Source organism: Nannobrachium achirus (genome assembly GCF_963921795.1).
Source record: "Nannobrachium achirus genome assembly, chromosome: 18".
NCBI classification, from domain to species: domain Eukaryota; kingdom Metazoa; phylum Chordata; class Actinopteri; order Myctophiformes; family Myctophidae; genus Nannobrachium; species Nannobrachium achirus.
The window spans coordinates 13617950-13643897 of record NC_137825.1 but is presented as its reverse complement, the minus strand read 5'-3'; the positions used below and the strand labels follow the sequence as shown (position 1 = coordinate 13643897).

Here is a 25948-nt window from a genome sequence, read left to right as displayed (position 1 = left end):
CAGCTACTGTATGTATACTGGACGCAGGTGGTGGGAGTGTCACATCCGATTAGCGCACTAACCAAGCCGTGGGATTTGATAGGAATGGAGATTTGTACACTCATGTTGGGGTACCACAGGTCTCTTGTTCGCGGGTCTAATATCATTAGGCTGCTGCAGCGGGCTGCCAGTGGCTTCTGGGAAGAGAGAGAGTATTATTATACAATACAGTATGTTGATGGATGTTGGAGTGCTGACGAGAGAGATGGACTGTCTAGAGAGAGAGAGAGAGAGAGGGAGGAGGGGGAGAGATACAGAGCCGAGAAAGAGACTGAAGGTGAAACATAGCGTCACTGTCGGTCGGGCAGAAACCTTGTATCTCCAAGTTTCACATTTGTACGTGTTTTCCTAAATGAAAGCCCTACTTCATCACACAAAAGTGTCGCACAAAAGCAGTGAAAATAGCTGATCTACAAGCACACAACGCCTCGCGACGCGAGGCGTTGTGTGCTTGTAGATTGGCTATTTTTGCTAGTTTAGAATCATTTTTAAGACGACAAGTACTAAACGAACCGTTTTGGACATACAAGGTTTCCACCCGACAACGACGATACAGTACAAACTGTACAGCATATTCCACTCGTCTTTCAATAGGCCTGTTCCATCTACGGTACACTAGCTGTGTATGTGCGTGCACGTGCGTGTGATCGTGTGTCCTCCCTCTCCTCCCTCTCATCAGGTGTCCCGCTGTGTAAAGATATCTGACCTGATTTTTTCCAAAACATGTGATCCTCACTGCATTTCTGTCTTCTATCATCAGAAGGAGGCCTTCTCATCTCAGCGGGCATGCTTCTTTTTTCTTCTTTTTCTGTGCACCAAAGCATCCCAGTCACATTTCATGTGGAGTCTCTCTCTCTCTCTCTCTCTCTCTCTCTCTCTCTCTGTTCCCAGCCTTGGTAATTCCCCCTGCCTCTGAAGCTTATTGATCCAGCCATTAGCAGACAAGATACGTTCACAAAATGCGACTGAAATGGGACGCTGCTCGTAATTTTTACGATGCTGCAAAGATCGAGTCGAGGTTATCTGGTTTCTGACTTTGGTGGAGAGTTGCTGGTCACACATACAGCAGTGGTTTTCAACTATTTTCATGTCAAGACCAATTATTTATTTGGCATTTGAGCCACGGACCACCGTTTGATGACATTTAGCCTCTCTGATCCAAAGCTTAGAATATTTTGTTGTCGTCGGATAAGATTTTGTCCACAATTCCTTGCTGTATTGATGACTTTTAGGAGTGATAACAGGCAAACATCGATCAAAATAACAATCGTTCTACATTCTCTAATTGTAAAGACTTCTGGTGAATAAAGTAATGCAGATGTTTAACAATCATTGAACTTGTACGGGTCCATTTGGTTTAATGTTACACTCTCAAGAGTTAAAGTTGTATTCCACATCAATGTGTAAAACAGATCTAGTGTGGATTATGTAAGGCCTGCTAAGATACATATGTAAGATTACTGTTACCAAGAACAGCATTAAACACTTGAGTAGTAGTCATAGTAAAAATAGAAACATTCTGCAAAAATAGAACCTTTGGCAGAACATTAAGAGAAAGTATTTGGCAAGCCAGCAAGTTCTAAGTTTATACATTGGCTATTTTCAATAATTGACGTGAATACAGGGGGTAAAATATAGATATTTCGATGTCCCATTAGTCCGACTAAGGGTTACGTTTTAGGGTTAGGTTTAGGCATAGTAGCATTCACCAGGTTAACATTCACCAGGTTAGCATTCACCAGCATTGGCAGGTTAGCATTCACCAGCATCGGATGTATGTGACATCGAACTATCGAACGCCGTAATAAGGCCACGCTATTAGGGTTTAAGTGGTTAAGGAAATGAATTGTGATGCATATCATTTTATGTTATTTCATACTCAACAGAGGGATGTGAACGCTCTAATGCAGTGAAATGGTGTACTAGTGACACTGGGTATTTTGGGGTTCTCCTAGGGGTATTTTTTTTGTCTGATATTGGATATGAACAATTTATCCCATGTTCATGAAATCGGTTAAAACTGGAAAGTATCATATCAAATATTTATCATGCGTGATGAATATTTAAATACAACCTATTGCCAATCTACATCAGCCAAGTTGACAGCTTGTTCACCGTATCCATTTCCGACAAGGCCTTCTGAGTGAGTTTTGAATATGAAAGTCAAAAGAAAGAAAAAGAAAACTTCATAAGCGGTTGAAATGTACAACCAACCACATATGTATGTACAACTGAAAACAAGGACAAAATAGGAGAATCCTTGAGAAAGAAAAGGAAAAATCTAAGACAGAAATGCTGAAAATGTGTCAGTATCAGGGAAAGCAGAATGTTTTGTGCCGGTGAAGGCTACGCTCAGCAGAAAAAACACCTTAGCGGGGTGTACAGCGGTAAAGAAAGTTGGGAGAACCATCGCTCTAATGGATAGAATCTGCTCGGAGGAAGTAAGTGAAAGATTTCGTCTGACACGAGACTTCATTTTGGCAGCCTGCACAATACTGTGTAAAGGCCCACGTTGAGCAGTCCTGTCAGAAACCATTCTGTTCTTTTGTGTGACAGAACTGTAGCCGCGCTGCCTTTTTTTGTGAAATGCACAAAGTCAGTATTCATATTTTGTGCGATCGACTGTGAACAAGATTTCTGAATTTGCATCTCTGACCTCTCTCTCTCTCTCTCTCTCAGGTGGTGGCCGATGATGGCTACATGAACGAGGTGCAGAGCTCAGGTAGGTGGCAGCTATCGATCAATCGATCGACTACAGAACAATAATCCTATGGCAATGATCACTGTCACAATATATAGAGCTTTAACCTTTTATTTTGAACACAAAACTATCACTTAACCCGGTTGTCCCATTTCTCAAAAAATGGCTGATCTACAAGCTCACAGCCATACAAAGCCAGAGTGCAGTAATTACGTTATTGGACACACCAACATATTTGTGTACCCCAAAGATCAAATTAGCCTTCATGATATTGGGGGATAAACCTCAAGAACATTATACAGTGTAAAACCACTTCTCATTCTACTGTATATCTCATTAGGCTGACCAGTTGGAACACTTTTAAACCATTTTATCAAATATCAGTCCATTTTTGTTCCTAGTTACTGCACAATGGCTTTGTAGGGCATACCGGTAGTCTATGCCCATAATTGGGATACCAGTTTGAAAGTGGTTGAACATGATGTCGTCAAAAATGTCAAATGATAGGATATACTGTATCAGTCGGGTCCCACCGTCCTCCTCTACAGCCTCTATCACCAGGGGTCTCTGCCATGCTGGCTTGTGGTGTGACATTATTGTCAAAATTCACGGACATTACAAAATGAGCGGACAATAATATTACCAGAAACACATAAAGAGCTAGCCCCGAATGACCATAACAGGCAGTGAGTGGCGTAGGGACCCCCAGCCGGGCCCTAATGCTGTCGACTCATTTCAATGATCGGGAGTCACCTGAACTCTTCCACCACTTTGACTATAGCAGCAGTTGGCAGCACAGCGGCTGCCAACACAATACAGTAGGCAACAGCAGCCATCAAAACACAATAGGTACAGTACTGCTATTAATTACCTTAGTTGAGGACATCTGGGGAGTTGAGGAAATTCTGTTCCTCCTCTTGAGTCACGGACTAATCAACGCTATCCTACTTGCTTCTGTAGCCTACAACTCTTTTTCTTTTTTAATTGGGCGGCGGGCCCACCAAAGAAATCAGATATTAGTTTCAGAGCCATGCTGTAAAAAACTACCGATAAACAGCCCTAAACAGACGGCAGGTCTCACTAACAGCTGAAGAGAGAAAATTCTTCATGCCTACCGCTGAAAGTAAACAGGAAACAGCTGGCCTCAAGCAACTGATCTGATTGGGCATTTCACCTATTACTGTCAAGAGTCAAGTGTTTTTTTTCCGGAGGTGGGCCCCCTCCCCCCTAATGTGACTGCATTGGCTGCTTTGCCTATACCTCCGCCCCTGATAACAGGTCTGTAACTCTGAGTGTGTTCAAATGGAACCAAATGGACCCTTATGGTTCCATTTGGTTCAATTTGAACACTCTTAGAGTTAAGGAGGTCCTTGCAAATGAAAAAATGTGAGAACCACTAGTTCTACTTGGACTCCTAATGTGCCATAGTGTCGTAGTAAATCAGTGTCATACATATTCTAACGAAAACCTGGAGACTTGACATTCAGTAATTGGGTACGATATAAATAAGAACTTCTACCACTTTTTCGAGTCACGTGTTCAAATACTGGATTCTGATTGGCTAAATTCCGGAGGTTATGAGAGGACAACTGCCGCAAAGTTGTGTGTCCGAGATCAATGCGCCTCAGTGTACATCCGGGGACTTCAGGAGGTAGTAGAACACCTTTCCCCCAACCAACAAATGAAGGTCGCAGCGGTCCTATGTTTACTAACGTGCGTACTATCGTCGCCGATTTATTTGGATCCAATGCAATCCGCCAACTTTAAAGCCCCTTTTCTCTGAACCTATGCCTTTCTGGAAGCGAACAGCCTCTATTTACGGCCGGAACGGTGCTTTTAACTGACGTTAGCTTAGCTGTAAGCTAGACGCATGGATTAGTATGGAGTTGGCGCCATCTGTTGGTGAGTAGAAGATGTTGTTGGTGGAACTATCTGCTGTCTCGCGGAAGTTTTATAGGCAATAATGATTGTAACTTAAGATCCTTGCAAGTTACAACTATGTGTTTTCTTTCATGTATACGGGAAAAAGTGGTAGAAAAGCTATTTACCACTCGGGGTCGGACATTATGCTCTCATAATGTCCTGAGTGAGGGTGTTATCGGACTCGGCTGCGCCTCGTCCGATAACACCCTCACTGCGGACATTATGAGAGCATAATGTCCTCTCACTCGGGGTAAATTGCTTACATATATATATATCGCCACTGTCGGGCCAAAACCTCGTATCTCCAAGTTTCAAATTTGTACGTTTTTCCGTGACGTAAAGCCCTGCTTCATCATACAAGGCCGTCGCACAAAAGTAGTGAAAACAGCAGATCTACAAGCACACAACGCCTCGCACCGCGAGGCGTTGTGTGCTTGTAGATCGTCTGTTTGCACTAGTTTAAATCATTTTAAAAATGATAAATACAAAACAAACGGTTTTGGACATACAAGGTTTTCACCCGACAACGACGATATGTATAATGGTGTGTAAATCCCCAAAACGTGCCACAGACAAGACCAAAGTCTTCGCCACGGACACACCGGTGACCCCCATGTCTATCATTCACAAGCTCCTTCCCAGCCTCTCGTACAGTACACGCGTCTCATCTTCTCTCTGCTTCATCCCTCTGCTATATCCCTCTCTGTTCATCATTTCACATGTCCTGTACACCCATCTATCCACTGCGCAGTCACCTCTCCTCCTCATCCCCTTCATCAGCTCCTCCTGTCCCAATCCCTCTCTACCCCCCCACCATCTCCTCCCCATCCCAACCTCCCCCCGTTCACCTCTCCTTCATTCCCTCTTCTTCCCTTCCCCGTCCCTCAGCCTCTCGGGTGGCCATGATGATGAGGATGATGGGGGGTTGGGGCTGAGGGAACCGCAGGAGGAGCCAGATCATCATTTTCTCTCTTATTGCTGGAGGGGAAAAAAAAGAAACACAGACAGCACACGCACACGCGCTCAGACACATGAAGGACAGAAAGGGGGAGACAAAGCAAATTGTCGCTGTCGGTCATTGAACTGTGTATGTAAAAAAATACATATATTTATATTTCATAATGATGAAAATAGCATATCTACAAGCACACAACGCGTCGCATCGCAACGCGTTGTGAGCTTGTACATCTGCTATTTTCACTTTGTTTGTGCTACACTTGTGTATGAACTGGCGCATCAATTTACCAAAAAAAGAAAAAACATACTAAGTTGAAATATTGAGATATAAGGATTCTGCTCATCAACAATTAAATGCTGCCGAAATCCGATTACCAAGCTAGCATTGATCAATAACGAAGCAATAAATATGTCTGATCAGGTGGACATCAATCACCCCGGAGGTCACGTTTAAGATGAGTCTGAGCTACGTCTGCTGATAAACACGCATTCACTACTTGGAAATTAACCTCTTATACTGTAAGTCGTCGTACGACAAATGGCAGACGGCAGCGAAAACGGCATCTCTACAAGCTCACGATGTGACGTACATTTCGAGCTTGTAGCTCTGTTCGTTCGGCCCGAATGAGGGATGTCGGGGGTTAATTAAACAAACGCTCGCTTTTCACAGAGATTAGTTTCATCCCTGATCTATTCCCACCCAAGATATGATCAAGATGAGATTACACGCACACTTACAGAAGCGTAATATTGTCACATTCCCATTTATTTGTTTTGTAGTAAAACGAGTAACTCTACGCTCTACGTATTAGCACATCTAACAGAGCATTTAACACGCCTTCAAGTGAGCGTGAGCTGTGTGCGAGCGCACGTGTGCGTGCATCTGTGTGTGCGTGTGTGTATACAGTCGGTGTACAAGAGGCTGCTGCCAGCCCCCACACGCGCCCCCTGCCCCCCATCCAGCTTGCCTCCATGTGCGAACCGTGTCAAATACTCATTGTTGGCTGAGAAATGGATTATGGGAGCAGGGAGACTGTGCGTTCCCATGGCAATAGGCAGATTGTGGTGGTTGTCGTGGCAATGAGGAGGAGAGTGTTGTGTGCAGTGGCGTCAGTTCAGCAAAAGCTAGGAGGGTATGGCAAAGGGAGTCCTCATGGAAAAGAGGCATTGCATGTTGTATAGCACGGTTCTATTGTGAAAATAGCAGATCTACATGCTGCGAGGCGTTGTGAGCATGTAGATCGGCTATTTTCACATTGTCAGATTTTTACCCAGGTTTCTACGGTTTCTTGGGCTGGATATGGCAGCCTGGAACGGTTGTTCAAGTGCAGCTAAACTTGGCATGTTGGTAAACGTGCCACAATTAACAATAATGCATTGCACCTGACTGTGCAGCTGACCTGCGGAACCTGGGTATATACCATTTTGTCAAGATGGGGAGAATACAAGTTTGGAGAATAATACCTTGTTAAAGTGAACATTTTGTACATTTTTGCATTTGTAGTTATTTTACTGTAATTTAACAACATAATATCCAGCGCAGATAGACAAAGAGACATTCATGGATTTATATTTAAAAGTAACATTTATTTTCCCCCCTGGACCCAGGGTATGGCAGCTGCATACACCTGCCATACCCAATTGACGCCCCTGGTTGTGTGTGTGTGTGTGTGTGCGCCTGCGCACACACCCGCCTGCCTGCACACACACACACACACACACACACACACACACACACACACACACACACACACACACACACACACACACACACACACACACACACACACACACACACACACACACGCACACACACACAGAGAGAGCTGGTTAAACATGTTGCCTCATGCTAGATGCAGAATAGATTAGCCTCAAGCTAGATGCAGAATAGATAGTAGATACACCATAAAAATGCTAATATACAGCATACGATTTGTGAAAGTGACAAACGGGCTTCACAGTTATGTTAGGTGTGTTCATATGCTAATTGTGATGCGATTTCAGATCAATTGCTCCAGCCACTGAGGAGAAACGCTGTTTCAGACAGACAGACACTCACTCAGACAGACATTCGCAAAATTATAGTATAGATATTGGCCAGCTCCATATATGGAGCTCTGAGTGATGATCCAGTCATCTCCATGTATGGCTATACATGGTTTGATGAGGTCAGTGTTGTGATCTTCATATATGGAGATCCAGGTGATGTTAGTCAGCTCCATATATATATAGAGAGAGACACACACAATTAAAAATGTTACTTTTCCCAAATATGGAGATGACTGGCATCATAGATGTCTGACATCATAGAACACATGAGACTGACACAGTATGTACATGTAGGCCTATGGGGATTCCAAGATATGGGCTTAATATTGATGACATCAGGGATCTTCATATGGGCATAAAAGGGAAAAGGACATAATGGTTTGTATTAGCGCACATGCTCAAATAGGGACAAGACTGACAGATACAGAGATATTTATTTGCACGTGTGCAACCACACTTGCAATTTCCAATTGCATCTTTCTCGTTTTATTTAAAGGACCAGGTCACCTCTGGGACAACCAGATCTTATTTTATTGTGGTTTGGGACACGATCAACACAATCCTGAATTATTTTTTGTGTTTAATCTGTGTTTTTAGATATGTTAGTATTACAGCATGCTACATATGCTACATATGGTCATATGATGCATTTTGCATCATATGACCAGTTGTAGCATGCTGAAATCGGCTGAAATACTAAAATATCTAAAAACACAGATTGAACACAAAAAATAACTCAGGATTGCGTTGATCGTGTCCCAAACAACAATAAAATAAGATCTGGTTGTCCCAGAGGTGACCTGGTCCTTTAAGTGTCATGCCACCTCGTGGCCCATACCTCATGGTATTATATGACACCCTTTCAGACAAAGTTACAATATTCACAAGCAGTGTTTTTGAGCGGTGCTCCTGGTACAGGAGCTACAACATCTGGCTTTGTCCGGCAAATTGAAGTGTGACTACAATGTCCGGCCTACATCCTGGCACAAACAGCTCAAAGTTTGTTGTCCAGTCGAAAATCGGGGGGTAAAATGTGTTCAAAAGTCTCAAAGTTGCCACAAAGTTTATTTTACGCCAGGGTCCCATTGGTCAAGCTTCGCAGGACGTGCTGTGATTGGCAAGCGGGACGCTTTATGAAATGAACTCATAAGCACCGCTCACTTCACACTAGGTGTGATTTTTTATACACTGGTTACCGGTATTGCTGATCACATATACAACGTAGATACTGACAGAACAAAACAAAACATAACCTAATGGCTGCACAATGCGTTTTCCCTAAGGGCAAGTTCAGTTAATTGTGACCAGGTCACAGTTTAGCATCAGAATCGTCAAATCTTGACCGTATCTGTAAGTATGGGTAACGCTTGTCTTTTTTGTTGATTGACTCCCACGCTCTAACAACACGCTCTGACATCACTGTGATGTCTGGGGAACCAAATCCCTTTTATGCCCATATATGGAGATCCCTGTGATGCCAGGGGAACCAAATCCCTTTTATGCCCATATATGGAGATCCCTGTGATGCCAGGGGAACCAAATCCCTTTTATGCCCATATATGGAGATCCCTGTGATGCCAGGGGAACCAAATCCCTTTTATGCCCATATATGGAGATCCCTGATGTCATCAGTATTAAGCCCATATCTGTGATGGATCTCCATATATGGGTAACCGGTCCGATATACATCACTGGCCAGATGGCCAAGACATGGCGCGACCTCGCCCTTAGGCGTCTCGTCTTACTGGCAGCAATGGATAGATAAATGTATTTAATTAGTGTGGTTGCTATAGGCAACGGGACTGTTCTTCTAATATGTCCGATAACTTTTATGTCACCTAAAGTAAGCCTGTTTTCATTTAACCTTTTCTTGCCCCAAAAGTCCATTTAGTTCAGTAGAACTAAATGTTTTTTTTTTTTTTTTTTTTTTTTTTCTGAAATGGTTTCTGTAAGACGGAATGCGTTCCCCAGCGGATTCCTCGCAACTCACGTCAGTGTAACCACAATTGCAATTTCCCAGAATTGAACCTAGTTCTAGTTCAGGATTATGATATTATGATCTTATTAAGGCATGTAGGCATGCCTCTTTCCCCCATCAATCACTCAGTATGACTGACAGCGGTGATGACCAATGGCGCCTGGTTTTCTCCATATTGATTGTCACAGGGATTCAAGTAGGGGTAGATTCTCTCAGTGAAGTGGCAGCCAGTGAAAGAATAAATGAGGCATCTCGTCTCCACGTCATAGAATGAGACGCAGCCTTCCTCATAATCCACAAACACCCCGACCTTCTCCACCTTTCTCCAGTAGACTGGGATGTCAGGGATACACCAAGATTCATGCTTATCCACGATAAAGCATAAAGCCCAGAGTCCACTGTCGGGATGGCGAGGAACAGCCTCTCTCCTGTTAATAGACTCGGTGGCCACTCCGATACACCATTCCATCTTCGTTCCCACGTGCACCTCAAAGTAGGACTTCCCTGAAGAGAAGCCCTGTCTTCCCAGGACCGCCAAACTGTTGGAAAAAGTCCTTTCGCTTGGGACGATCACGATGCTTTGCATTGTGCCCATGCTCACTTGTTTCCCGTCACTGGACAGGATGAGCATTGGGAATGCTGTTAAATGATCGAGGACAACGTCCACTGCATACTGCCGCATCCTTCTTAGAGCAACATCGGTTATCTGTGTATCGGAGAACTTCTTGATGTCCTTACTCACTTGATTGACTGTTGCATGCAGCTGAAGTATTGAACTTCTTGATGACTGACGCATGTGCTCAGTTCCCAGTTCGCTGCTGGCAGACCAGTCCTTAGTGTTTGGGAGGATGGATTGGGATGGACATTTCCGAAGCAGCTGGAGGTTGTCCTTGGTGTCCAACAGCTCCTTCAGCTGGGTACCCAGACTCCGTAGCCAGATCTTGAACATGGTCCTGAGCCCGTTTCTCTGCTGCTTTTTGCTTCTCGTCAACGGCACCAATGAGCTCAGCTTTGATCTTCTCAATGGCAGACATCATGGTGGTGACTTCCTGCACGATTTCTCTGATCTCACTTTTGCTGTCTTCCTCGCTTTGCCCCACCTCACGTTTGAACTCCTTGGCCTTCTGCTGCCTGTCGTGGATCATGCATTGCACTGTGGTCTCCTCCTTGGCCAGCTGAGCCCTCTTCTCTCGACTCTCTCGCTGGACGGGAACGACCTCGTGGTCCTGGCTGTGCGTCCCGATGCAGAAGTCACACAGAGTGACCTGCTCGGCCCGACAGAACAACGTCAGGAGCCTGTCGTGTTTCTGACACCTGCTGTCGCCCAGCCTCTCCACGGGGTCAATCAGTGTGTGCGTCTGCAGAGCTGTGACCCTCTGATGTGGCTCTAGATGAGTTCTGCAGTAAGAGGTCTGACACTCCAGGCAGGACTTGGCGGTTTGGCCCTTGGGGTCTGTGCAGACGTCACAGGGAATACCAACCGCGTCGCCCCCAAAAAATGGCCTCCCCCGGGGCAAATCCGACCCTATCTGACCCATGTCACTCCAGGGATTCCCTGGGACGACGGGCCCAGAGGTCTGGTCCCGTCGCCCTAGAGGTTTGTCTGTGGCAAAGCGGAACATGTATTTCTACACAGAGGGGAGTTAACCCTGAAGATCAAGAAGAGTGGAGATCCTTGTATAAATGCAGAGTTATCTGGGTTGTCGGGCCAAATACCCTGACTCGTAGGAAAGGTGCTGGAGACTTTCCGGGTGAGAATCGGTCAAGGAACTTGAAGGTTGAATGCGAATATAGCCTTGAGAAGTCGTGTCTTGGAGATAGGCAACGAGCGGACTGAATACTGCTTGTATCTGACTCAGGGTGTGATTGCAACCATTTATATCACCTGGCTGGATGCACTGATGTCACGATGAGTCAGCTCATATCCATATATGGAGTTTTACATTAGCATGATGTCAGCACTAGATGTTTCCGCCGGCTCCATATATGGAGCTCCATATACAGAGCTCTAGATCAACCACGCCCAAATATGGAGTTTGTGATGTCAGACTTACATTGGTTAGTTAGATACTTCACATAGGTTTACATTAGCATGATGTCATTACTAGATTTGCTCCATATATGGAGCTCCAGATCAACTAATGCCCAAATATGGAATTTGTGCCTTGATGTTGTCCCTGCATCAGGCTAGAAAGTGCTTAATTGTTTCCACAAAATGTAGTCCTCAATCCTCAATTGATTGACTGGCTGGAGGAACAGTTGTGACTTAATTCAACTGAACGTGCTTTTCAAAGGGTTTGCCCGTTGGATGATGTAAGTTTGAGGAAGGTTTTACAAGGGTTTTCTCATGGGGTTATAACTTACACATGACATGACGTCACAGGATATCTCTATATATTATCATCACCACCGCTCACCTCACACGGCTGTGATTTTCTTTTTCGCGTAAATAAGCGACAGAGCCCCTGAAAATATAATGATGATCATTTTGAGGCATTTTGAGGGGCCCTTTGTGTTCTTAATCCGGCCCTGGGTGGATCAGCATGCATCCAGTTAAAAATTACCAGAAACATTAACATAATATAAACTACCAAAAAATAGCCTCTCATATTGGCAGGCCAAGTAAAGGGGAACCGACTGTGGACGGCACACTTCTAAACAGCCGCCCCCATTATTTTAGATGAATATACCCACACCGGCGGTCTGACACCTCGCCCGCCACTCCGATAGGCCGCTGTTCTAGGTACTGCTGCGCAGTGAAAATGTTTTTCCCCACCAGGGGAAATGGACACACCAATACTGCTATGCTGTGCTGCGCAGCCGCCCACAGCTGGTGTGTGCTCCCCTTATAAGTGATAGTTTATTCAATAATGGCAAGCAAGTAAGCACCAACAGACTCACAGAGTGGATTACTGTGGTTGCAGATTAAAAAATAAAAAATAAAAGTCTACTGGTTTCTTAAATGTAAGACACCAGTTGATATTTCTTTATCTGCCACTACACAGGTCCAAAAAGTTCAAGTTCAAACCGAGAGCTAGTTGCATTATAACGGATTAGGCTGTATCACACGGCTGGCAAAAGCACAGCTGTGCAACACATTTGATGTGTTGGCACAGCTCTGAGTCTTGTAGCGCTCACTTGCATGGGCTTCTCCTCGTATCCTTTGCATTTCCATGTTTATTTGTCTCAAATGTGAATATGTGACAACATTCCCAACAAATAGGCTACAACACTGTGTTCTGTTTGTGCACACTCTGGACTCTGGACATTTAAGACAAAAAAAGGAAAAGGAATGATTTTGGGATGTCTTTTCTTGATCAAATTGACAGACTTGTCAACCAAAAACCTGCCTCGGAGGCTCGGCACACTGCGACACACCATGAGAAAACAACATTTTTAAACAATTTAAAAGCGAAGCAAGGAGACAAGAGGAGTGACTATCTGAAGCAGCGCTGCGTAGCAGGCGAAATGATGAAAAAGTGTCAATGGAAGGATTTTGCCTCGATCGTGTCGTCAACTTTTCACTTTCATTTCCATTATTTCAGTCCAACAGAATGTTTTGTGGTTGGTTGTAAGTTCTTAAAGAGCATTATACGTCTATAATGCCCGTTATCGTGGTTCTAATATAGCCTATGCCTCAAAAACGTGCAGCCATATAGTTGTGAATGTTGCTTCATTCACAGGTGTTACTCAAACAGTCTGGGGGCTGCTATTATTAATGTTGACTCCTTGGAGAGACTGTTGCACTAAATGGAATAGAGCTTTAATTAGTGTCATTGATAACACCTTGTGTATCTATGAAGTAACATTACATAACTGTTTACTGTACAGTATGTCAATAAGCTATGTGTGGCTGCCCTGAAAAAAGTTCTATTCTAATGACCTCTAATGCATCCTTTAATTAACCTCTTAAATTGATCAGGCTCATTGTTACTTCTAGCTGTATAGAAAAGCAAATGTTCTCAATGTTTTGAATCCTTAAACCATTATGAACGAGTACACATGCATTACCCCCTCAGGCCGGGAACACATTTTTATGTATTACAGTACATTTACAGTATGTAGTAAAGTCATTTTTGAAAAAAATATTTAAGTTTTTGGGATTTCTTTTCTATGAAAACCAAATGTGTAAGCTATCAAATAGTTTTGTATCTAGCTGCTACAGAGGCTGAGTAATATGTTTTCCAGAAAAACAGTGGGTAATTTTCAAATCGGACTATAGGTCTATAAGGCTTTTTTCAACTCGGACTTAGGCCTAAATGGGTGAAGTAATTTTAAGTAAGCATTTTCTGTACTTTGTTGTAGCACAGCGTGGTGCGCTGAAAGCTGTCGATCCCCAAGCTCACAACAACGTGTTGCGGATGCGACACCTCGTGAGCTCGTGGAACAGCTGGTTTCAGTGCTGCAGGTGGGACGTGTTGGGCTTGCAGATTTTGTCTCGCGACAGAGCGTAGATTAGGCATTAGGCCTACATTTCTCCCTCCTGTTCTTTGGCTTCTACTGGTGCAATCTACTTTCTCTCTTCTTCCAGATTGGAACCAGTGAGGCGTGTGTGTGTGTGTGTGTGTGTGTGTGTGTGTGTGTGTGTGTGTGTGTGTGTGTGTGTGTGTGTGTGTGTGTGTGTGTGTGTGTGTGTTCTACAGTATGTACCAAACATTACTTAGAATCATAACAGACCTTGGGTACAGAAGTAGATTCTCAATAGTCATATTTGGAAGACCGGGTTGTGTACATAAATTGACCACGAGTGGCCATAGCCTCGTAAACCTGCCTCTTCGTGCTTTTCTGTTTGGATTTCTAGGAAGAGCTGGTGAGCAAATAGAATGTGGCTCCTGGAGGAGGCGGTTTACGAGGCTAGAGTGGCCGAACAATCGCTGGCATGACAAAAAGCAAGGCCAAACAACTTGCTAAATATTGCTCTGTTCTAGCAGTTATAGGCAGTTTGTCTGTGTGGAGGAGAAGGTGCTATTTGTATCCCTAAGTGTATTTTGTTTCCCTGTAAATGAATTGTAATTTGTGGATTCAAATTACCTAACCCAGTGCCCACCCTAACCCTAACCCAGTGCCCCCCCCCCATCCATCCAGCTTGTATCTAGGTGTTAACCGTGCCAAATAGAATACTCATTGTTGCTGATGGGAGACTGTGCGTTCCCATGGCAATAGGCAGAGTGTGGTTGTCGTGGCGATGAGGAGAGTGTTGGATGATGAGTGCTGGCTGGAGTCAAACTGCTTGATGATGTGTTGCTTCAGGGCTGCTCATGATGATGATGATGATGAGCACCCATTGTCTGAGATGCACCACGAGAAACTGAGATGAGAAAAAAACTCAAGAAACGAAATGAAAATGTTAAGATGTAAACAAGATTAAACCAATAAAGACATCTGAGTTCTGAGTTCTTCAATCTAAGATGGTTTATTAAAATGTTGATAGAAATACAGTAAATCATTGCGTTACACCATCATACAAATGTCAGATTGGCTAAATGGTCAGACTGTACTTGAAGAATGACACCTGATCTGATTCAAAAGCAAATCTTGATGTAATGGACATACTGTAAGTCTGAGTTATTTTTTTACATTAACATAGATTGATGTTTCATATGGTATGAGCTTAGATATATATTTATATTTTTTTCTTCTCTATTTACATGCTGTGTTTCATCTGAGAGCATCAGTCTTTGGCCCATCACATCACAAAATTAAAGTCTCACTCAAATATATAAATGGCTCACATATAAAATGACTGTTATCTTTGACTGAGAAGACAAGCCACTTCACTGCATTACAGTAGGGAAATACAATGCACATTCAGGCAGACAGTACAGCAAGTAGAGCTCAAATAGAGCGTTCACTGCAGGTACAAGTACCCTCACCACCTTCATATTCACATTCACCAGGACATCAGTGTCATTGCTTTTATATAACCGCTTTTGCTCACCTCAAAAATGACTTGAAACACTTTGCACATCATGTAACGTGTGCATAGTTACGTACTGTACTGTATGCACAAGGTAAACAAATGTTAGTGTATTTACAGATCCTTCTCAAAAAATGTGAATATTGTGTAAAAGTGAAGATTTCTTAAAAATGTCATATATTTCTTGAAACTTTCATATATTCTAGATACATTGGACATTCAGTGAATTATTCCATTATTCCAAACTCCTTTTTTTGTTAAAATTTTGAATTTGTATGGCATACAGCTCATGAATATCAAAAGTCCATATTTCAAAATATTACAATATTACACAAGACCACTCAAAACAAGGATTTATAATAGAGAAATGTTAACCTTCTGAAGTCAGAGTTGCTTTAAGTCAAGTGGGAAGTTTCCGAAGTCAGTTATGATTTGGGGTGCTAGGGCATCTGCAATGCTTTTTCACACAATATTTTTTTTCCCGAGAATGACCTGTATTATATATACAGCATTGTGCATTTGATCCATGTGCTACCCGGGATTCAAGGAACAAAGAAGGTAGCTCGCACTGACGCACTCACTTTCTGGTCGCTCCAAACTTTTTTATTAACAAGCAACAATATAACCCGGGATTCAAACCTCACCAAATATTCTACCGCTCTCCCAATGAGGCATCTGCATCTGGACAGGAGAGATTCTGCTCTCTAAGCTTCAGGCTGTACTACTTTGTCAGCCTGTAGTTGTCCCGTCCTCCCCGACACCGGAGTGTAAACTATACTCAATGGAACCGCAGGGAGATTACCTCCAATCACTGCTGACATATTGGTTATATTGTATTATAGTGTTGTAGTCGAGTCCACCTAAAGCGAGTCCAAGTCAAGTCCAAGTCCTATGGGGTTCGAGTCCGAGTCGAGTCCGAGTCAAGAGCCCCTGGGAGGGGGTCGAGTCCGAGTTGAGTCCGAGACCAATGGGAGGCGAGTCCGAGTCGAGTCCGAGACCAAATGGAGGCGAGACCGAACCAAGTCCAGTTTTTTTTTTCTTTTTTTGATAGGTAGGCTGTAGAAAACAATATTTTTAGTTTGTTTTTGTTTTATTTATTTATTTATTTTCGACACACACACACACACACACACACACACACACACACACACACACACACACACACACACACACACACAATGCAAGAACCCCCCGTTCATGTGCATTCACCTGTCTGGTGTTTCCAATATACCCCAAATTACCTTTGGTTGCTGTCAATGCTGTGGTTTAGGTTTGAGGGAGTTTTATGGAGAGGTAGTTTTTTTCCCATACCAATTTTCTGTCTAAGAACTAGACATTTGAGTTGCTACAATTACATTTTCCCCCAGGCAGAGAACAAGTACTTTAGTGTATGAAATAAGACTTGGCATATACTGTAGTACAATATCCCAAATCACAGACAATAATTAGGCCTATCCAGTCTAATATCATGATATGGATATAATATTGATGCCCATGCACCAAAAGGCCAAGTGATAACAAAAATAATATTATTTAAAAAATGATTATAGGTCTACTACTGTAATCTATAACATTTTTAAACATTGCTGTTATAGTTGCATTGAAATAAAGCATGCAAGATTATAGCAAAACATTTTTCAAACAAACTCTTATCTTAATATTTTATTTTGACTAAAAGCTAAAATAAATAAATAAGGTTTTCCCATTCAAACACATAGCAGTATGTGCCTGTCTGCATTTCATTGTTTAAGGTGAGAAATGTAGGCTACCCTGTGTCATTAGTCTGATGCCTTTCAAGTATATACAAGGCAAAACAATACCCCATGTCACTGCTTCAAGTTGTTTTGATTCGTTTTAACCTCTCTACAGGGACTTACAATGTTACACTTCTCTCTGTTGATCAGTGCACTTTAAAACTTTTAGACGAGGCTTGCTTAACGAGTAATAGACTACACCTGGAAATAAAAAAGACGTACATTCTTAATCCAGTGGTGCGGGTGGATTAAACTACACATGATCACAAAGGCTTGTGTTTGGAAGCTGTTTTTACTACAATAAGGATTATTTATTTGGGGACACAAGGATATCCTGCAGGTAAGAGGAAAGCAGAGTGGAGTGTTGTGCTGTTGTCTGTTTGGCGAAAAAAATAACTTCTGGGAACTCAGCTTAGTTGCTTGCTACTGTTGCTGTGTTGAGCGGGGCTCTGCGTGTGTGTGCCTGTGTGCGCGTGTGTGTGTGTGTGTGTGTGTGTGTGTGTGTGTGTGCATGCGTGCTACTGAGATGCACGTCAGAATGCTCCGTTACTTAACAAGGCAGCTCTCTTAATGTTAACGTGAATGCGCTCCTCATATGGATATAACATTTATTCCATTGCATTGTAATGACTCGACTCGAGTGGACTCGGTGGGGGGCGAGTCCCGAGTCAAATGGTCCGAGACCGAGACGAGTCCAAGTCAAATTAAGGGCGAGACCGAGACGAGACCGTCCGAGTCAGTGAAAATTTGGACTCGAGTCCTGACTCGAGACGAGTCATTGACTCGAGTACTACAACACTATTGTATTAACATATTCTACCAAGCATACAGATTGATTAAATTAACGTTGATTTATTACCCCCTGATGCAATATGAACACTCAACTCAAACAATTAACGTTATCTTTAGACATTCAGGTAAGTGTCCCCACCAGCCTCATCATATTCTTTTCATCCAAGCCTTGATTATAAATTGTGGATGAAAAAAAAAAGAAAAAAGAAAAAGTAATCATGAACTTATTAATGCTTAAAAGAAATAGCTGTTTTTGATTAAATGCTTTTAATTCATGATGATGATAAGGCCTGTTAACTCCTTCACTCACTCAGTATCAGTATGACTGATAGCAGTGATGACCAATGGCGCGTTTGCATCATACTCATTGTTACAGGGATTAAAGTACGGATAGATTCTCTCAGTGAAGTGGCAGCCAGTGAAAGAATAAATGAGGCATCTGGCCTCCACGTCATAGAATGAGATGCAGCCTTCCTCATAATCCACAAACACCCCGACCTTCTCCACCTTCCTCCAGTTCACTTGCACTTCAGGGAAACTGTAGGTTTCATATCTATCAAGGATGAACTGCAAAGCCCAGAGTCCACTTTCTGGATCCCGAGGAATGTTCTCTCTCCTGTTAATAGACTCGGTGGCCACTCCTATATTCCATTCCGTCTTCATTCCCATGTACACCTCAAAGTAGAACTTCCCTGAAGAGTAGCCTGTTGTTCCCAACACCGCTAATTTGTTGAAAAACATTTTTTCACCTGTGATGTGCCTTTGTACTGTGGTACTGTAGCTCACTTGTTTCCCGTCATTAGACAAGACAAGCTTTCGGTATGCTGTTGAAGGATCAAGAACAACATCCACTGCATACTGTCGCATCCTCATTAGAGCAGCATCACTTAACATCTGCGTATCGCAGATGTTCTTGATTTCTTTTGTCATCTGATTAACGGTCGTCTGCAGTTTAGAAATTATTCTTCTCAAAGATTCTCGAATGGGCTCAGTTAGTTGGCTGTTGGCCATAATGGCAGACCAGAGCTTAAGGTTTGGGAAGATGGATTGAGATGGAAAGTTCCGAAGCATCTGGAGGTTGTCCTTGGTGTCCAACAGCTCCTTCAGCTGGGTACCCAGACTCTGTAGCTCAGAAATGTCCTTCTCCAGATCTTGAACATGGTATTGAACCTGTTTCTCCGCGTCTTTTTGCTTTTCATCAACTGCATCAATGAGTTCAGCCTGGCTTTTTTCAATGTCGGATATCAGAGCGGAGAATTCCTGCACGATTCCTACAATCTCGTTTTCACCGTCTTCCTGGCTTTGCTCCACCTCACGTTTGAACTCTTGTACCTTCCGCAGCCTCTTGCTGATCATGCTTTGCACTTTAGTCTCCATCTTCCCCAGCTGAGCTCTCTTCTCTTGACACTCTTGCTGGATAGGAACGATCTTGTGGGCCTGACTGTGCGTCCCAACACAGATGTCACACAGAGTGACCTGCTCGGCCTTACAGAACAACGTCAGGAGCCTGTTGTGTTTCTGACACATGCTGTCTCCCAGGTTCTCCACAGGGTCAATCAGTGTGTGTTTTAGCAGGCCTTTGACCCTCTGATGTGGCTCTAGATGAGTTCCGCAGTAAGAGGTCTGACACTCCAGACAGGACTTGACGGCGTTGAGCTTGGGGTCCGTGCAGACGTCACAGACCACCTCTCCAGATTTGGAAAGTGTTTGGGCTGGGCTGCTGCTGTCTGTCACTCTGACAGACCTCGTGAACTGGGCAGCGAGCTCTGAGATGAAAGTATTGACTCTGAGATCCGGTCTAATCTCAAAATTTGTCTTGCAGAGCGGGCACTGATAGGTAACAGTGGTATTCCAGTAGCCTGTGATACAGGCCTTGCAGAAGTTGTGTCCACATGGAGTAGACACTGGATCCTCAAACACAGCCAGACAAATGGAACACAGGAACTGATCTTCACAAAGGAGGCTGGAGCTGGCTGTAGCCATTTCTGTAACATGCAACAAAAACACATTGTTGTCAGGGGCATACTGTAATTGCATTATATTAACACAGTGCAGGATAAACAAGAAATGTGCCCTCCTTTGAGCGCAGATCCCCGCCAGGCCAGGTTGCCTACCCAGGACCAGCGAAGTTTGTTACAGCCGGGGATAAAAAGAATAGTTCTGAAGCCTAGCAGGAAAAAAATACTTTCTAAAAAACCCATGCATGAATTTGCCAGCATTCACCCCATTTGATTCCATCTACGTGTTTTAGGGTCGGGTATGGCAGGGGTGGGACATGTCTATATTGTTTGGGGTTTACAGTAGCAAATAGGACATTAGTTTACATTGGGTTGCCATATCAAGATAGCAAAAACAGAACCTAAAAAGTTATTTATTAACCCACTCTTTAACCTAAGGTTTAAATTACAGGAGAGCTCACACCTGGTTGTAACTTCAAACAGAGGTGATTTATTTTTTCTGATAATCAACAATGAAAAAGTGTTGTCTGCCTACTTCTCCTGGTAGCCTACTGCTACACAATACTGCAGCCTGGTGGCCAGAGAAAAATACTTGTCATTGTATTGACAGATAGCTCTCACCCTCTACAGTCTGAATCTGGCAGAATTCATAGCAATTGGGCAGGGCATAACATTTGTATAAAAACATCCGACGTAAGGTTTGTATAATGTTCACCATCTGTCTGGCTTTGCTCCAACTCATGTTTCAACTCCTGCACCTTTATAATCCCAAGTGCAAGATTGGGATCGCACTACTTTGCTGCGTACGTTATCATAATGTGAAATATTTTGTAAACCGTAAAAAGATACCTTTTATGGGGTTAATAAATAGCTCACAAAATACATGTCAAATTTTGGCTTAGTTATGATCTCTTACCTCTTCTTGTGTAGGTACTGTAACAACACGGAGACTTTACTGTGACTTGTGACTGTCGACCTTACTTTCACTTTCATTTCCTCCCTCTGCTGAGTCTGATGAAACCGGTCTGACATGAGTCAGATAAGGTGTGGTTTCATGTTCTTAAAGAGACAGAAGTATCTACACTCATCCGAGTTTTTATGACTCGAACTCTAATGACCTTGTACTGTATGTTGTAAATGAGTCTTAGATTGATCAGGTTCACTGTTGTTACTTCAAGCTCAAGTACAAAAGGACCCCAATGTAAAACAGCTTTAATTATTGTCAATTTGTCATTGATAACACCTTGTGTACGAAGTAACAACATAACTGTATGTCAATAGGCTATGTATGGCTGCCCTCAAAAAAGTTATATTCTAAAGACTTGCATCTTGTAATGAGCCTCTTAAATTTATCAGGTTCATTGTTTCTTCTAGCTGTAGATAAGCAAACGTTCTTATTGTTTTCAATCCGTAAAGCTTTTAAGTAAGCATTATTTATACTTTGTTGTGCCTCGTCGTGGCAAGCTGCAGCAGTCGATCTACATTCTACAAGCTCACAACGCGTCGCGGATGCGTCACGTCGTGAGCTTGTAGAACAGCTGGTTTCAGTGCTGCGGGACGTTTGGGACACCGTCGAGCTTGCAGATTCTGGCACGCAGCACCATCCTGTGACAGAGCGTAGATTAGGCATTACTTTTCTCCCTCCTGTTCTTTGGCTGCTTCTCGTGCAATCTACTTTCTCTCTTCTTCCAGTGATTGGAAGCAGTGAGGCGTGTGTGTGCGTGTGTGCGTGTGTGTGTGTGTGTGTGTGTTTGTGTACATTGCCCTCCATCCTGCTTGTATCTAGGTGTTAACCTTGCCAAATACTCATTGTTGCTGATGGGAGTCTGTGCGTTCCCATGGCAATAGGCAGAGTGTGGTTGTCGTGGCGATGAGGAGAGCGTTGTGATAAGGATGATGAGTGCTGGCTGGAGTCAAACAGCTTGATGATGTGTTGCTTCAGGGCTGCTCATGATGATGATGATGAGGAGCACCCATTGTGTCTACAATGCACCATGAGAAGCTGATTTGAGCAAAAACACAAGAGACTAAATGAAAACGTTAAGAGATTAACTAGATTAAACCAATAAATAAAGAAATCTGAGTTCTGAGTTCTTAAATCTAAGCGGGTTTATTTGCATTTTGATAGAAATACCGTATAACATTGCATTACATGTCAGATTGGATAAATGGTCAGCCTGTACTTGAAGAATGAAACATGATCTGATTCAAAAGAAAATCTCAATGAAAATATAAATAAACAATCAAATTGAATGAACATAAGTCTGAGTACATAAAAATAAAACACATTTACATAGATAGATTGATGTCGTATGACAGGGGTGGGCAAGATGTATTTCCAGAGGGCCTTACTGACTTCAGTAGGGTTAGGGTTGGGTAAAGGGCCACACATTGTAATTGAATAATTGAATTGAAACTTAAAACACACTGCTGAATTATGTTAAAACTGCATGAATTTGCTAGATATGCCAAACTACTTTACAATAAGTTATTTGCTTTCAAAATAAGATTTCTTTCTTGTTTTTGTTACAAAACATAACTTGTATTGTACCTTATCACTCTGGTGTACTCTGACCTTACAATAAAAATAGAACTTGCCTAATATAAACCAAGTCGATTCTGTATCAACTTTTTGAAGTATCTTATCTTATCTGATTATGCACCACTGATCACTCCATAGGTCACTGATAAAACACAAAGCCACTTCACTGCAGGTACATCACCCTTTTTGATTAAATGCTTTCAATTCATGATGATGATGATAAGGCCTGTTAACTCATTCACCCATCAATCACTGTCCATACTGTCATCATCACTGACAGTGATGATCAATGGCTCTAGGTTTGCACCATACTCATTGTCACAGGGATTAAAGTAGGGGTAGATTCTCTCAGTGAAGTGGCAGCCAGTGAAAGAATAAAGGAGGCATCTGGCCTCCACGTCATAGAATGAGACGCAGCCTTCCTCATAATCCACAAACACCCCGACCTTCTCCACCTGCCTCCAGTTCACTTGGACGTCAGGGAGACTGTAGGCTTCATATCTATCAAGGATGAACATCAATGCCCAGAGTCCACTTTCTGGATCCCGAGGAATGTTCGCTCTCCTGTTAATAGACTCAGTGGCCACTCCTATCGCCCATTCCATCTTCGTTCCCACGTACACCTCAAAGTAGAACTTCCCTGAAGAGAAGCCGGTTGTTCCCAGAACCGCAAGATATACCAGAAACATATTTTCACTTCCGTCCTCCCTTAGTGTTGTGGTACTAAAGCTCACTTGTTTCCTATCATCAGACAAGACGAGCCTTGGATGTGCTGTTGAAGGATCGAGAACAACGTCCACTGCATACTGTCGCATCCTCCTTAGAGCAGCATCACTTATCATAACATCACTTAAAGTATCGCAGATGTTCTTGATTTCCTTTGTCATCTGTTGAACCGTCTTCTGCAGTTGCGAAATTCTACTTCTCAATGATTCTTGAATGGGCTCTGGTAGTCCTTGGCTGCTGGCCATAATGGCAGACCAGTCCTTTGTGTTTGGGAGGACGGATTGGGACGGAAAGTTCCTAAGCATCTGGAGGTTGTCCTTGGTGTCCAAAAGCTCCTTCAGCTGGGTACCCAGACTCCCTAGCTCAGTCATTTCCTTCTCCAGATCTTGAACATGGTCCTGGGTCCATTTCTCTGTTGCTTTTCTCTTTGTATCAACCGCATCAATGAGTTCAGCCTGGCCTTTCTCAATGGCAGGCATCAGAGCGGCGAATTCCTGCACGATTTCTGCAATCTCGTTTTGCTCACATTTGAACTCTTGCATCTTCTGCAGCCTCTCGCGGATCATGCTTTGCACTTTAGTCTCCATCTTCTCCAACTGAGCTCTCTTTTCTCGACACTCGTGCTTGACAGGAACGATCTCGTGGTCCTCGCTGTGCGTCCGGACGCAGAAGTCACACAGACTGACCTGCTCGGCCCTACAGAACAATGTCAGGAGCCTGTTGTGTTTCTGACACATGCTGTCTCCCAGGTTCTCCACAGGGTCAATCAGTGTGTGTTTTAGAAGACCTTTGACCCTCTGGTGTGGCTCTACATGTGCTCCACAGTAAGAGGTCTGACACTCCAGACAGGACTTGACGGCATTGAGCTTGGGGTCCGTGCAGACGTCACAGATCACCTCTCCAGATTTGGAAAGTGTTTGGGCAAGGTCTGTCACTCTGACAGACCTCGTGAACTGGGCAGCGAGCTCTGAGATGAAAGTATTGACTCTGAGATCCGGTCTAATCGCAAAATGTGTCTTGCAGAGCGGGCACTGATAGGTATCAGTGGTATCCCAGTAGCCTGTGATACAGGCCTTACAGAAGTTGTGTCCACATGGAGTAGACACTGGATCCTCAAACACAGCCAGACAAATGGAACACAGGAACTGATCTTCACAAAGGAGGCTGGAGCTGGCTGTAGCCATTTCTGTAAAATGCAACAAAAACACATTGTTGTCAGGGGCATACTGTAATTGCACAATATTAACACAGTGCAGGATAAACAAGAAACGTGCCCTCCTTTGAGCGCAGATCCCCGCCAGGCCAGGTTGCCTACCCAGGACCAGCAAAGTTTGTTACAGCTGTGGATAAAAAGAATATTTCTGCAGGCTAGCAGAAAAAAAAAAACACATGAAATTGCTAGAATTCACGCCATTTGATTCCATAAAAAAGGAGACACATAGGGTAGGGTATGGCATGGGGACATCATGTCTGTTGTTTGGGGTTTACAGTAGCAAATAGGACATTAGTTTACATTGGGTTGCCATATCAAGATAAGCTAATGTAGCAAAAATAGAACCTAAAAAGTTATTTATTAACCCACTCTTTGCGTTAACCTAAGGTTAAAATTACAGGAGATCTCACACCTGGTTGTAACTTCAAACAGAGGTGATTTCTTTTTTCTGATAATCAACAATGAAAAAGTTTTGGCTGCCTACTTCTACTGCTACACAATACTGCAGCCTGGTGGCCAGAGAAAATCCTTGTCATTGTATTGACATATAGCTCTCACCCTCTGCCATCTGAATCTGGCAGAATTCATAACAATTGGGGCAGGGCATAACATTTTGTATAAAAGCATTTCAATCATCCGACGTAAGGTTTGTATAATGTTCACCATGTGTCTGGCTTTGCTCCAACTCATGTTTCAACTCCTGCACCTTTATAATCCCAAGTGCAGGATGGGGATCGCACTACTTTGCTGCTTACGTTATCATAATGTGAAATCTTTTGTAAAACGTAAAAAATATACCTTTTAGGGGTTAATAAATAGCTCACAAAATACATGTCAAATTTTGGCTTAGTTATGATCTCTTACCTCTTCTTGTGTAGATACTGTAACACGGAGACTTGACTGTGACTTGTGACTGTCGACTTAACTTTCACTTTCATTTCCTCCCTCTGCTGAGTCTGATGAAACCGGTCCGACTTGAGTCACATGTGGTGTGGTTTCGTGTTCTTAAAGAGACAGAAGTATCTACACTCATCCGAGTTTTTATGACTCTAACTCTAATGACCTTGCATGTTGTAAATGAGTCTTAGATTGATCAGGTTCACTGTTGTTACTTCAAGCTCAAGTACAAAAGGACCCAGGAACAGCTTTAATTATTGTCAATTTGTCATTGATAACACCTTGTGTACGAAGTAACAACATAACTGTATGTCAATAGGCTATGTATGGCTGCCCTCAAAAAAGTTATATTCTAAAGACTTGCATCTTGTAATGAGCCTCTTAAATGTATCAGGTTCATTGTTTCTTCTAGCTGTATAGATAAGCAAACGTTCTTATTGTTTTCAATCATTAAAGCTTTTAAAGTAAGCATTTTCTATACTTTGTTGTACCATGGCGTGGC

The 25948-nt window shown here is 43.0% G+C and overlaps 3 protein-coding genes across 5 annotated transcripts in view; 1 reads left to right on the top strand and 2 right to left on the bottom strand.

The window, feature by feature from the left end:
* The window catches only part of eef2k (eukaryotic elongation factor 2 kinase), a 369092-nt gene that overhangs the window by 47793 nt on the left and 295351 nt on the right, over positions 1-25948 (bottom strand). The window lies entirely within an intron of this gene.
* LOC308302888 (neurotrypsin-like) overlaps positions 1-25948 on the top strand; it is a gene marked incomplete at both ends in the record, with an annotated part of 70910 nt that overhangs the window by 6153 nt on the left and 38809 nt on the right. Inside the window, one exon of the mRNA XM_080747206.1 lies at positions 2719-2761. Within this exon, the coding sequence (XP_080603332.1) occupies positions 2719-2761 (43 nt within the window). The remainder of the gene's footprint in view (positions 1-2718; positions 2762-25948) is intronic.
* LOC308303745 (E3 ubiquitin-protein ligase TRIM39-like) lies at positions 22856-24520 on the bottom strand (the record flags this gene model as incomplete). The annotated part of the gene is made up of 1 exon (XM_080748241.1): positions 22856-24520. One exon carries the CDS (start codon positions 24518-24520, stop codon positions 22856-22858), a length of 1665 nt encoding a protein of 554 aa, XP_080604367.1.